This window comes from Sparus aurata, chromosome 9 (assembly GCF_900880675.1).
Source record: "Sparus aurata chromosome 9, fSpaAur1.1, whole genome shotgun sequence".
NCBI lineage: Eukaryota > Metazoa > Chordata > Actinopteri > Spariformes > Sparidae > Sparus > Sparus aurata.
In genome coordinates, this window is record NC_044195.1 from 28518087 (window position 1) to 28533194 (window position 15108).

Sequence of the window (15108 nt, forward strand, 5' to 3'; positions counted from 1 at the left end):
AGTGTGTGAATGTTTAAAACATTGTTGTATTGTGTATACTGTAGTTGCACTGAGCTATAAGAACATTGTTTTCATGTGCGTATTGTCTACAATTATCACTTCTCCTTTGAAAACATATATTGTATTATTGCAACTGTCCGTTACAGTAATTTGTTTATAGGCAAGCCTCCGTTTACAAGAGTTTGAGTTGTGACAAATACATTGTTTAACATTTATATCTGATACATGTAGGAATATTCATTGATGCACATAAAACATTTTTTGTAATGAATGTGTTATTTACAAACAACAGCAAACATTTTCAACCAGTATCCCAAACAACATGGGCTACTGGTTGAACACTGGTACCAGACAATGTTAGAATTCAGCATGGTTCCGCTCTCTGCCTGCACACAGCAAACATGAACTAGGAATCACTGATGTCACTGACTCTGTTAAAAACCTATCAAAAAGAAACTTAAGTAAATAAATATTTAAATAAATAAAAAAAAAATGGTGAAATGACTGAATATATATTCAGAAGGCATTTCCTTTTTAGAGAAGTAGCTTTTCAATGTAGAGTTTTCAAAAATCATGCCAGATCAGATTCAGCTGTCTGTACTGAGAATCCCCTCTTTTAATTATGAATTTCACAAGGAATCCGGGCTCGATAACAGACTGGATTTCAAACTTCCTCTGCTCGCTGTGACTGTGAATTTATTTTTTAAATGTTTATCAGGATTTATTTCAGCGAATAGGATTGGAAACGAGTTTAGTTGAAGTTATCGTGCATCTATACAATATACAGCCATATCAAATCAAAACAGTTTGTTCCCTTAAAAACAACTCATCCTGTTTTTTTCAATGTGGTTGATAATAAGCGCATACACACAGAAAATGTACAAAAGATAATAGCTAAGACACCAGGTGACAAAACTGAATAATCCTAGTTAAAGAGTAAATACAGGTGAACATGCAACAACCTATATAGCAGGACTACCTGATTTACGTGATTAAATAAATCATAAAGGTAATAGGAACCCTGTCGATACTACACTCAGATTCCTGGGAATAAGGGAGTTTATGTTTTGGTTTCCTTCAACAGCATGAAGAGGAACATTTAGATCACAGACATAAGTACGTAGAAAACTGTATTTGTGCAACGATGCTTGTTTAGCTTTTTTCCTACCGTGTCTGTTTTTGACAGGAGCTAAGCGGGGGCTGTTTTTAAAGTGTATTCAGTTCGTGTCAACATCGTGACACGACCAGGCTACTGCAAGTTTGAAGGAGGAGCCTTTTGTCTTTAATATGCTGTTAATGTAGTCTGGGTGACAGTATTAGATTGCCGAGCTGGGCCCGAGCATTAGTCGGTGTCACTGACGACACTCCAGACTGAAAAATTATGAGGCAAGAACTGCTGTGAATGAATTGCACACAAGTAATTTCATGGATAAAGTAAGATGCAAGTGATTTATTCTCATTAGAGTTGAGTTAAATAGATCTGTCTGCATTTTTAATATCAAAGTCTAGCTTCGAATGACAAGCTTGCATTGTGTTTGCGGCCTTTTCTTGGCAAAAAGTTTGTTTTCGGTTACAGTGGACCACATGCAGTTTGAGTGAAAGATGAAATATTAAAGTTAAAGTAAAGGAGCTAAGTGTTTTCAAAGCCCAAGTGCCCTCTCAAGTCTCTGTAATCACACCAAAGAGCAAACCTTTTATGTGTCAGGACTCTGGAAACTTTACTGTCAGACCAATCCGAGGTTATTATGTTGTCATGGGACCAATTAGAAGCCATCATTCCATCAGCCAGCCTACAGCCATGTCATCATTGATACAAATTACAACTGTGTGTCCCTTTTTGTGGTATTGCCTCCCATAACTGAAATAAGTCTGCTTTTATACATTTTTCAATAAAAAGCCAAAGCCGTTGTTTGGTCAGTTGACATGGAAACTCGCAATGCCAACGTCAACGTTAGTTATAAAACTGGTGAAAAGAAGGGTAAGGCAGTCCTCTGAAGTACAGATCAGTTTGAACCTGAAACAAAAAAAGCAAAGCAGGATTTAATTTTTAATCCAAACCATGATTTTTTCTTAAACCTAACCAAGTAGTTCTGTTGCCTGAAACTAACCAAGTAATTGTGTTGCCTGAACCTAACAAAACTGCGACTGGAAACAGATAATATTCTGTTAAAATATCTTAAAACAATACGCAAGTTTAAAAGTAAGAATCCACTCACTCACAGGACACTAACCGTCCCCATGGAAGACATGTGCAAGATCTTTTTGTCCAAAACGATTGTGAAAACATTCTTTGTCCATCTTTATACCATACCATCAACTGACGTCCTAAAGGCTTCCTAAATGTATTTCATAAAACCGCACAATCAGTGTCACAGGGAAGACTATTTTTTCATGCACAGAGATGTGAAGTCGAATACACAAATTATCGGAAAAATAACGTGCACTCAAAGTAAGTATAAACTAGGGTGCAGCAGAAAGAGGAAATGGCATGTTCAAAAAGCAAGGGTAAGACCACTCATTTTAAAGACAGCGTGTCACAAAATGGAAACATAACACGGGTGCTCAAAGAACAAACAGAAACTAAAGTGGCACAAGCAACTGTCAGGCAAGAGTAGTGGCACTAGGCATAGTGAAGGTACATTGCAGCACCAACACCATCCCTGAGGACGGTACATTGGATGACACTGAGATGAATAAAGCAAGATCAGTTGTATTGGAGAAATTGTAACTTTTGCAACAAGTTGCTGGGAAAAACACATCCTAGGCTACAAAATAAAATATACAGAGTGATGTGGACCAGGTGGAAACAGGCCTCACAATTTCAAGCTCACTGGCTACTAAATAAAAAAGAAGAACCTACAATCTAAAGCAGGCCCAGAGACTGAAAAGACGTAATCAAGAATGAAGGTACAAACTCTGTAAAAGCCACCCTCCCAGTTAAAGCAGCTCCATGTCCTGAGCATTTTAAGAGCTGTCCATTACCATTTGCAGTGAAAGGTCAGGTGCCGTATATAAAGTCATACAGAGAGTAGAAAAGCAGGCATTAGCTTAATTATTCCATTACTGTACGCCTTTGGTAAATTATATTCTTTTCTAAAGTCTGAAGAGCTGCCACTGCCTCGACATATGAGACGCAATTAGGAGAGGTTAAAAAACAAAGAGCACAACTACAGTTTTCTGTCCCAGCAGGCTGCCCTCTGGTTCTGGATGTAAATAATGTTTCTTGTGGTTTTCACGTTGTTAATCACCTACAACAACTTGGAGAGTTGCACAGAGAAATCTATGTAAATTCAGTAAAACCAAAAATGCAGTGCCTCGGTTAAAGGGAAAATGCTTCCCCTTTGTTCAGACTACAGTGCTAATGCATTTGTATCTTTGCACCAGTGGATCTTTTGGCTCATTGTTTTTTTAATTGTGCTTCAAGGTTTTTTTGTTTCATAACAATCCGGCTCTAAAGATACAGTAGCTACTAATGTGGTGCATGCCAAAATGTATTTTGATGTTTTCAGATTTTTTTTCGATTTATTAAAGGTTATCCCTTCATGTAAGCAAGAAGATTTGTTTAATTAATTATTTGTCTGGCATTCAGGTTTTTTTCCATACTGTCTGAAGTTGGTCTGAATTTATTTTGATGCAACATCTGACTTCTACAACGAGCTTTCATAGGCAGTTTGTTTTAGACAGTTTGAGCCCCACAGCCTGCCAAGGGCAGACCTTTCCATCGCCTTCTGTTTTAGTGGAGATAATGATTCTCTTTTACTTGGAATAGGATTGCATTTTCTATCTCTCTCATCCTCTATTCTTCCCTCACCTTTACCTTTCCATCCCTCGCTCCACCCCACCTCCTCCCGTCAGTTGGCCACTGCTCCCGCCATGGTGGCGATGCTCTATCGCTCCGTCACAGCGCAAGCGAGGGATGAGAGACAAATCAAAACCACCTTATTTCCCCTCAGTCCCTCTCACCGTGCCAGATTGAATTTGAGGTTTTTCATCTTCTTTCTCATCTTTCTCTTTCCCTGCCTCCCTTAGCGTCCACTCAGAATTACCTGGAACCGAGCCGTCTCACAACTTGATGACGCAGTATCATTTATGCATATGGAGGGAGGCAGTCGGCAGCCCTCACTGTTGGTTCTTTTGACTCACTTTAAATCAAACTCTTTCAGTTGTGTGGGTTCAAAAATGGCCAATACCAAAATCCATCAAGAATCCTGCCCTGCATTTACCAGAGTCTTATAAATCTCCATGCGTGCAAATGTCTAACTTAGTTTTGCAGATATTCAAAGATGACTGATCTTAAACGAGAAATGCTCAAGTGCCTTTTGAAAACGTCTTTCTTTGATGTTCTAAATGTGTCATAAATATCACCTAGGTGCCAAATCTAGACCGTGAGATTATCATGTTTGTTTAATAGCACAACATATTCTTCATATTAAAAATGCATAGGTGCCATTTTGCTGCAGTACTGGAGAGATTTCCCCAAAGTCGCACGAAATGTCAGTAGTAAAATACACGCTTTTGTAGTAAAAGTGATACGCACACATCAACTCAATCACACTTTTTTTGTGGTTCCGAAATTATTCATTTAATAAAAGCCGCTTGTATACCGGTGAATACTTTTCAGTTTTCTTAAAATAATACCTAGGGGGAATCAGTGAAACCTGATTTATGTTCTTAAAGCCAGACTCTTAACTACACTAATATGTCAGTTTTGATCAATATTTGACTGAACTTGATCTCTATGATCTTGTCAAAGAGAGAATATTCACATACATACATAAACATATACATCCGTACAACACATTGTACGCGTAGCACAGCACTAATCTGTCTGAGTTATAGAATGATCATTAATCTCACTCAACACAAAAACACGAGCTATCATTTTAGCTGACAGGCCTTCATTATCAACACTGTGTAGCAAAGGTTCTGAATCCAAAGTTTAAAACAAACAAAACATTTTTTTTTTTTCATCAGTGTTGATATATCCCACAAGTTCAAAACCATCATGCTCATGCACAATCAGGGTAATTTGCATTCAGAAACCTCTCCAGTCATCCTTTTCACCAAGCTGTTTCCAACCAATGGGGAGGTGGCAAAAAAACCCTGGGTGGACAGGAAGTGTAACTTTACAGCTTTCTTGCATGTAGTTTCAGTTCCTAAGTTGAAATCATGGGCTAAATCTGGCAGTAGAATCTGTTTTGGGATCAGTACCTTCTCAGAAGCCGCTCTGTAAAAACACACTCCCTCTGCTGCACAATGCAAGATGAGCCATGTTACATTTTGAAAGATCGGTCACCGATGTCTGATCGAGATTTTGACACCAACTACTAATCACTAATTGTGTCATTATTAATCAAAGGGAACACAGGACATACTGTATGTGGATGTAGGGATTGTTTGATGCATGCTGTGGCACTCACAATGCTTTTTATTTTCACTTGTCCTTTTCCAGCAGTGGATACTGTGTGTAAGCTTGATCAGAGCTGTACTCATTAGTAGCTGGCATTGATCCCTCAAATGTGATTATCAAACACTTGTGACAAATATATGTAACTGAAGCAGGATATTATACAGTTTGAATGAAACAATAAACTTCACTGGGAGATTATTGATTCCAAATTCACATCAGTGTATATTGAGCAACATATACGCAACACCGATATATCTGTGACAGGCCAACATCTACCAACCAATATATTGGCTGGGCTCCACCATATGTTGATTAACGAGGGCCCAGGTTTTTTCTGAGGCATAGTGCCCTTTAGGACTGCACAGCCATTCACCTCCAGATATACTTCTCAAAACACACACAAACACGCACACTCATTTTATGAATTCTTCGCGGGCCGCTCCCCAATGATTGCACCTGATTTCAGGAATGGTTACAGATTTATGACCGAGGCGGTCTCGTCTGAAAATCAAAACTGACAGGCACATTTGCATCGGGGTGCTGATTAAACGCTGCAGCAGCGTGCGCAGGAGGACAGAGAAGTATGTGAATAAAACCACCGCCTTGTTCAGTTTTTATTTTTACACTTGGATATACTCAAAGCAGTTCATCTGTATCTGCGATAACTGAATTCCACATTTGGCCACATAAAAACGAAGAGACGATGGAATTAATTTGAAAGCGAGACAACAAATTAAGATGCCGACAAATACAACACAATGATTTAGATTTGTCTGGAAATAAAATCACACAACATCATGCGCTGCAGGAGTAACAACTTGTAAATAGTGCGACCAGTCGTGCGTGTCGATGTGGGTTCGGGTCTCTGGATGAGTCTGTTGGGGGGGTCCGGGGGGCACCTGGCTCCCGCTACCTGAGAGAAATTACTCACATCTTCCACTCTGTTGGACCTCCTCCCACCCATCCTCCCTTCACCCCACCTTTTCATTTTCAATTATGGGTTGGAATATGAATCTTTAATAGGGTGATAATTGTGCTAGCATATTTGCTGTCACCCACCATTAGCCCAGATTAATTAGCCCATTTAGTTTAGCTTAAGAAAGTGTCTGGCTGAGGAATGGGGGCACTGATGGAAGACGGGTGGAGGGAGAGTAGAATCAGCACAATCTGTTCTATATCACAATGCCATCTTTCTCCTGCTTTCTCTCTGTCTCTCTGTGTCGCTCGCCTCTCTCCATTTTCTCCCCCTTCACTGCTTAAACTCTCCCTTTCTCTCATCTAACTTACTCTGTAAGTCTGTTTCATCAGTCTTCACTCATCTTGCCCTGCCCTCAGCACCATTTTTTTTGTCACACTATGACTTTTCAAGTGTTTTTTGGTGGGTTGAAACTTTTGTAGAACTATTATTTTCTGTAATTAGTGGTTCAGCATGAGCCAGTGTCGCAACTTTTCCCAAAGGATATTTTTGGAGATCATTAAGTTGATGTTCAGCAGAGTTTAATGGTAGAAAGTTAACCTTGTGGCTGACACGAATCATCACAAAAAATATGTGATCCAAACAATCTGGTTAAGGAGAAATTTTCTTACTTTAAGTCTTGAAGTCTTATTTGAGTTTTGTTGATTTGTTGATTTCCCTGTCAGAAAAAAACAAACAAAAAAACGACTCCATCACTGCCGGCCAAGCACGAAACAGCAATCAGACCAATTTTGTTAGTGAACATTGTGGATTGAACGTGGCCAAATGTATGTATTTTTATTTTCTAGCTGCTTGAGCCCAAAAATGGAGATACAAAAAGACTGAATATTAAACGTAGACTTTCCAAGTGGCCAAAAACAAGACTAATCATAATTAATCTTAATGTTGCTACACATCTGCAGGATGTGGAATGGACAACTGTTCCTACAACTTTATACTGTGCATGTAAGTCCATGTTATATTTATACATTGTTCCCTGTGGCCAAAAAAATTTCATTTTGAAAGTTAAGTCATGTCACATTTGGTTCAGACCGCTTGGCATATGACATCCAGGGAGATACAACAAAGTTAACATTCATATCACCCGTTAATATCATCGTTGGCTTACACCAGATCACATACTGTCCAGAAGCTTGAGGCAAGAATGGTGGAGGAAAAAAAAAGGGCTTGCTAAATGTTTGGCTTTCTTAATGAGCCGCTCATTTGCTGCTCTGGATTCAACAATTTAAAGTCTCAGCGTTGGGTGTTCTTTGTCAGTGTAATTGGGACCCAGAGCGAACATTTCAAATTGCATGAAATCATTTGATTCTATGTTAGTGTGAAAAATATTGCTTAATGGAGCTTTAATCGCACTCTCCACCTTGGGGTAAGTCGTGTGTGTGGCAACGGAGTAACTTGGCCATGTCACTGGCTGTATATCTCTCAGCAGGCAGTGGGAAATGAGGTCTAATCGGAGGGATATTAAAGTCACAATAGACTGCTCCTGCTATTAAGGCCTGTCAGCCCTGGCCTCCTCTCTCACCTTGATATCTCTCAGTCTCTGAATATTTATATGCCTACATCGCCAGCTACTTCCACACTGCAAAATGTGCACTTTCCTTTGTGTGTGCGTGCTGGAGCGTCGAGAAATGTATCATCGCTGTAGCCACTCAAGGTCTTTAAATGTGTTTACGTGCACGAGTATCACCATCCATACTTATGCAGTCCACCTTCATGTCTTGTGATCCCCAGGTGCAGTGGGGGCGAGGCTGCTCTCAGGTCAGAACAAACCCGTCACCATGGATGTGGATGAGGAGGAGAATATGAGTGAGTCGACTCTGGTTTTTTTCCCTCATTTCTCAGTATGAGCAATAGCTTCTATTTCCTTTCAAATGCCCGCCTGTATTTTTGTTTCCCTCTTTTCTGCCCGCATGCCTTCCCTTGTATGTCTTCTTCCTCCCCTGCTCTGATGTGTAATCAGTGTGAAAACATTTTACTCGCTTATATTTCCAAGTATGAGTGTGCTTCGCCTGCATTTTATAAAACGTGAAATACAATACAACATTAAACTAATCAAACTAGAGCAAAACCTTTGCATACTTTTTGATGAAAAGAAAAATAGTACAGTGGAATTAAGAAAATGTGATAAAAATAAAGATTAGATGCACCTTTTACATACACAGAAATTACGGATAATTATACCTGTAACTGTAATGCAAACAAACTTTGATTGCATAGGAATTTGCACAGAAGTGCTGCACAGTTTAAATATAGATGAAGAAGAATTTAACGATAGATATGTAAATATAAATGTTGTATATACCAAGGGTGTAAATCACCACTTTCATCATGTTACAAATTTGTATGGATTCTTTGGACAACAATGCGATAATGTTAAAAAAAAGTCTGCCTTGATTCGATTCAATTGAAGGGGCTGAGATCGATATGTGACAGTATCATAGGTACATTTAACAGTCAGCTTTTGCCCATAATTAAATCGCAATATATAAATAATTGTGCATAATTGTAAGTGGCAAAGTGCAATATAATTTACTTTAAACTCTGACACATAACACCTAGAACAGTCTGCAAGAGTATAAAATTCCATTCAGTACCGATCAGGGAGACAAAACTATTATTACATGCAGGTCAGCATTATTTGCTTAAGCCTATGGCAGTTTACTGAATTCATGTTTCTAAGCCTAACATTGTTGAAACGACCACCATCCAGCTAATATTGTCGTAGTGAGAGCAACAAGTTAGCAGAATGCTAAGTTAGCTGCCCTTTTTTTCTATTGATCCACATCTTCTCCAAAGGCCAACATATTTCCACTCTGCAGCAGCACAAAGACAAGGTAGCAAGTAGGTAAACAAAAGTAAAAATTGAAATAGAATAGATGATCCTATGAGATGAGTAGATATCATCCTCCTACTCTTCTTCTTGGCTGCTTGCCATTACTTCCATGCACTAGCACTGCTTGAGTGTTGAGGAAGGAAGGTGCACTTGGAAATACAAGGTGACACAGACATGCCAGGGGAATTTCAAAATAAAAGAAATAATATGTATCGATATTTTGCACCAATCGCATTGGATAATTTACTATTGAATCAATATATACCATCCATAACTGCACAGTATAAGAATGAATAGTGTGTAATTCTATAATATGTACACACATATAAATTGATATGTATATACATATTTATTTTTCATGTCTACAAAGATGATATATGTTGTGTTTGCACTCACCTGAACCAAGACACAGAGCAGTGCATATACACAAATACACACCGCTGACTTTACCAAAACTTTTTAAGGAAGATCTGCTCATTACATCTGAGAGGCTTCAGGTCATATTAGAGATTCCCTCTACCTCCTTCTCTCCCTTTAGAAAATCCTCTGTACTCCAGCATATTGAACTTTAATTAGACATTTTGGTTTGAACTCCTTAGAAAGCCTTAGAAGTTACAGAAAGTCATGATTCAATGTGTTTGACGACACCTTAACAATTTTTTTAGCTCACATTAAAAGAGAGCTGTCATCCCAGCAGTGTACTAACCCACAATACAAAATAACAGGCTTCATTGTAGTGTCATACTCAGTGTTTTTGCTCTTTGAAGAAGCATGTTGTAAAGTCAAATGAGCATGCATCCAAAATAATCTTTGTTGTCTTTCAAAGCCTCCGGAGCCTCAGAAGAAATATCTGAAGATAAAACACAGTCCAAGCTCACACAAGCCTATTTCTTTAATACCGAGGGAACGCCAGAGAAAAAACATGAAACAATTTTGTAACTTTTATGTGACAACCTTAGCAGTTCTTGAAATTCTCTAATCACTGGAGTCATTCCAAAATCAAAAGCCCGACAAACAAGTTACCCTTAAAATGAAGATGTGATAAAAGGCATTTTTTGTCTGCGATATTTGGTTCATGCAATCCCCACAGGGGGTCCACGTTCTGAAAGATCCAAGCATATTGGATCTTTTGGCTTTGCATAAATAATGGTTGCTGATTACACAAATGCTGGCATGATAATGACCACAACTGCATGCAGGTGGGCCATAATTCAGTGCATGGTGTCACGGCTGTTGTTCTATGGCTTTTATCCGCTGATCTGGTCTTAGGCTCTGGAGTATTACTGGATTTCCAACGTCCTGCAAAAAGCTAAAATACCATTAAATGAATGGTATCAATTTTAACTAATGTGTTGAATGGTACATTCTGAAACGGAGAAAGAGAGCTCCAGTTTTGTTTTGTTTTTTCTGTGTGCAATGATATTCGCTGTATTTGTCTGTGCAGCATGCTCGAGTTGTCAGTATGTGGTTCCATTTTTTGATTGGCAAATTGGTTCCACCACCCCACAAATACAACTGTTTAGGAGAGGAATTGGTTATATTTACATATTGTATTTAAGTATATCATGCATTGAATTCTATCGAAAATTCACAATTTTTCCATAATTAATTTAGAATGAGAGTCTGAATGACTGACTACATTGAACACGTAACATGCAGGCTGTTTGCGGAGTGGCTGAATTAAAATGGCTACACTAGGCATGAGAGCAGTGTGTAAGTGCTGCATTGGTGCCATGGAGATCCACTCTACGTACAAAAATAGACCAGTCCTCTATTTGTATTCTTTACACGGGCCATGTTCGCAGGCCTCTCATACAGAAATGTTTCATACAGTCTTAGCATTTTGTTTAATTAAATTATTGTCATACAGAAATGACACTAGCTGGCATCTTGGTTTGGAAAGTTTCTATTTTACGTGTTCAATGTTGCTACAGTACAAGTCCTCATTTAACTGTCAACATTTTCCACCACAGCTCAAAGTCTTCAACATGTTACAGTATCTATGGTGGTTAAATGGTTGTTTGCTGAGATTACATCCCTGTCAAACACACAAATTTCACCTATCACCATTATGATATGTGATGGCTCTTCTTGCCTACTAGTCTGCACAGTTGTGCTCTCCCTCCTTTCCCTTGTTTATTTTCCAAACCAGTTTGCAGAGTGCACGCACACACCGAAACATATTGCATGTTTTGAGCGCAGATATGCTCAGAAATTGAAGGATGTGCAGTTTGTGTTTGTGATCTAAGAAATAAGCGTCCATTTTTCTTGCCTTTAGACATGTCGGTTGTAGTATGCAGATGGTAACTGCATGTCATAACATTTTGCAACCTGAAACACTGTGTTCTCTGACAAGCTCCATGGGGGGGATATCAGAGGCGCAGGGTCTTATGAATGGCACCTCATTAGAAACAGATTTTGAATTCAGATTTTCCTCATTTTAAATACGACAGTCATCCTTTTCAAAAATCTCATGTTAAACGGGTAAACAGCATTTTAACCTCCCACCGTGTCACCAGTCAAGCCTTTAGGATCCTGCAATAGGTGGAGTCTTCTCCTTCTGCCTCTTTGATGTATTCTCCTGTTTGCCTGGTCCTCAGCTCCTCCCCCTGCACTCCTCCCTGCACTCCCTCAACCCAACCTACAAACCCACTCATGCACACTGCGGCCTCTCTTTCTCCTGAGTACCGCAAGGAGTAACCTATCAAGCCTTTGCTGAAGGATGTTATAAATGAAAATTTTTGCCAATATTCCATCCACTTTGCTAACTGGATTCAGTGATATGTGTTCCCCAGTACAGTATATTTCAGAGCCTGGAGTTGAAAACTGAACACTTAAAATGTACCCAATTTCTCTGGAGGCACTCAAGCGATTAAAAATTGATAGAGTGGATGAGGAACAGCTCTGTGTGCGTGAAAGCATCTATGTTGACTGTTGATATGTGAGCTCTTATTTGTGTGCATTTATGTTTGAGACCTATAACACTGTGCATCCTGAAAAATGAAAAATAAATTTCTCACATTTTACCCTGTCCATTAGAATAACAAACCTTCACAGCTCTAATTATATTAATGAATATGTACAAAGTAGTTCATTTCAAAGTTAAATACTATATCACAAAAACAGATAGTCAAAAAATTCCTTACACTGTTATGATTGTTAACCAGGGTACATCTCTGAGAACTCGGCTTATCTTCATAAACAACAGTAGATGTACCAGTGGTGTCCACTATTTTTAGGAATATTGATAGGCTATAGATTAAAATGTTCCATCAAATGAAAAGCCAGCTTCTCTTGCTTTGATTAAGGAACACAAATCATTGGTTCAGTTCCAAAGAGTGATAAAGGAATCTATAAATTTTGCATTTACAAGATCCTGCAACGAAGGCGTTGTAAGTTACTCTTTCTGGGCACCGCAGGTTCGAGCAGCACCGATGTTAAGGAAAACCGAAACCTGGACAACGTGTCCTGCAAAGACGGGGTGGGAGTGGCTGAACAGCTCCCCAATGGAAGCGGCCTGGGCAGTCGAAAGCGTCCCCTAGAAGAGGGGAACAATGGACATGCACATTCAAAGTTCCGGGCCAAGAAGCGCAAGAAAACGCCAGGGCCAGTCCTGCCCAAGAATGCTCTGATGCAGTTGAACGAAATCAAACCGGGTCTACAGTACAAACTGCTGTCTCAGACAGGACCAGTCCATGCTCCTGTTTTTGTAATGACTGTGGAGGTCAATGGACAGATGTTTGAGGGCATGGGCCCGACTAAGAAGAAGGCAAAACTAAATGCAGCAGAGAAAGCACTGCGTTCCTTCGTCCAGTTCCCCAATGCCTCTGAGGCACACCTGGCCATGGGTCGAACATTGACGGTGAACACAGACTTTACTTCTGACCAAGCTGACTTCCCAGATATGCTCTTCAATGGCTTTGAGACACCAGCAGCACCTGAAGAATCCTTCTATCTAGGCTCTAATGGTAGCAGCTCCTTAAACTCATTAGGGGAGTACCCACTGCCCACACCACCTGGCAGCAACCTTGCCCAGGCCCCATTGCCCCCTCCATCTGCATTCAGTTCGCCCTCCAGTGGCAAAAACCCAGTCATGATCCTCAATGAGCTCAGGCCAGGCCTCAAATATGACTTTGTCTCAGAGAGCGGGGAGAGTCATGCCAAGAATTTTGTGATGTCAGTAACAGTGGATGCACAGACATTTGAAGGCTCAGGGCGCAACAAGAAGTTGGCGAAAGCCCGGGCAGCGCAGGCCGCCCTCTCAGCTCTCTTCAACATGCAGCTAGACCAGACGCCATCCCGGCAACCCATACCAAGAGAGGGATTACAGCTACACCTACCCCAGGTAAGATGTTCATTTTCCTTATAGAATGTTATACTTCTATAACCCCTTTCATCCAAAGCGAACCAAATGCTGGTTCTGGGCTGGTGTGGGTGCTGGTGCAGAGGTAGTTCAACCTGCGAAAACCTTTTATGAGCCGGTTTGCTTTTCCATGAGCATCAGTGACATGGTAGAGTCATGTCATTCAGTCACTGTATACGTCTCCAAATTTCCAGCATTGCTATGACCAACTACTTAAGACTACATCAACCAAGTGTTGCTGCTGGCTTTGCATGCTCACATTGGCATCCAAACATGAATGATCATCGAACCACTGTTGCTCCAATTTGGCGTCCATAGTCCTCCCTTAGCTCTCCTTAGTCCTTGGTCACGATAACCCCAACCACAGCCCCTGATGTAAGCAATTTTTTTTTCTAGACCAGTATAGTGTTGGTGCCACTCTGGAACCAGTTTTCCTGAAAGAGAGACAGTTATTTGGCTGTTGAAATGCAAAGAACTGGTTCCTGGGTAGGCATTGGCTCCAACCAGCACCTGAACCAGGTGGGTAGTAGAGATTCTGACCAAATCAGAGCAACTATTGGATTAATTTCAACAATTTGTTCAGCAACTGGAACCACACGAGGTATAGGCAGTTCAAATCATATTTGAATTTTTTAAGTAAGTATTCAGGGTTGACCCAACATCAGTCCCGTAATAGTCAATAAGGGACACATGGAAACAACCCTGGTGACAAGAGAACCAATTCTTGTTCTTAGTTTGTGGAGTACTTTCTTCAAAATGTTTTATCTTGCTTTTTTGAAAAGAATGCAATGGCATATCTGTCATATAATTTTTTCTAATTTCATCAGCTGTCATTGGATAATTTACTTGACCTTGTCAATCATAAGTAGGTTTGAAGTACTAATTAGAATTTAAGAAGAGAGAAAAAAATGACAGAACTTGAACTCACAAAGACTGAGGAGTTTTTAGAAGCGCATGGAGCTGAAAAGCTTTTTTAACACGACTCCCTTGATTATGTTTATTTTCCATCTTGGCAAAGCACAAAATCCTCTCTATAATTAGTATATTCCAAAATGAGCGGCTGATTATATCATCATCATATAGTTCGGTCAGTATCTCCTGAGAGATTTTTACAGAAGATGTGGCCACCTAAACTGGAAACAAACATCGATTTGATTTTGGAGTTGCATAGAAGGTCACTCCAAACCGCTTCACCTCGAACAAACTCTGCTGTTCTAGTTGGTTATCATAAAAGCCTTATTCGCATCAGGTGTGCAGGGACTAAGGGCATGTGGTTGCTTTTGATGCTACTGTAGAGGTGACTGTCAGAGCCATGCCAGTGTGTGAGGGGAGATAACACTGTCGGCAGAGCTAATCAGCACAACACACTGTCAACAGTCCCCTCCCCAAAGCCTTTTTTCCCCTTTACTCACTCTCTCCACTTGTCAACTGATTTATTCGACAGGAACCCCATTTTAACGATAGCGCCCCCACTAATTGCTCTATTAATTCTCCGTCGCTTGGTATTTAATTTCTGCCGCCTGTTT

At 40.0% G+C, this 15108-nt stretch overlaps 1 protein-coding gene across 4 annotated transcripts in view; it reads left to right on the top strand.

Annotated features, from left to right (window-relative positions):
* adarb1b (adenosine deaminase RNA specific B1b) overlaps positions 1–15108 on the top strand; it is a 123928-nt gene that overhangs the window by 95006 nt on the left and 13814 nt on the right. For 3 of the 4 annotated variants that reach the window (XM_030427731.1, XM_030427729.1, XM_030427730.1), the window contains 2 exons: positions 8118–8192; positions 12639–13564. In XM_030427731.1, coding sequence (XP_030283591.1) covers positions 8165–8192; positions 12639–13564 — 954 coding nt within the window. In that variant the 5' untranslated portion in view covers positions 8118–8164. Of the gene's footprint in view, positions 1–8117; positions 8193–11819; positions 13565–15108 lie in introns of all 4 variants that reach the window. The other variant, XM_030427732.1, reaches the window with a different exon arrangement.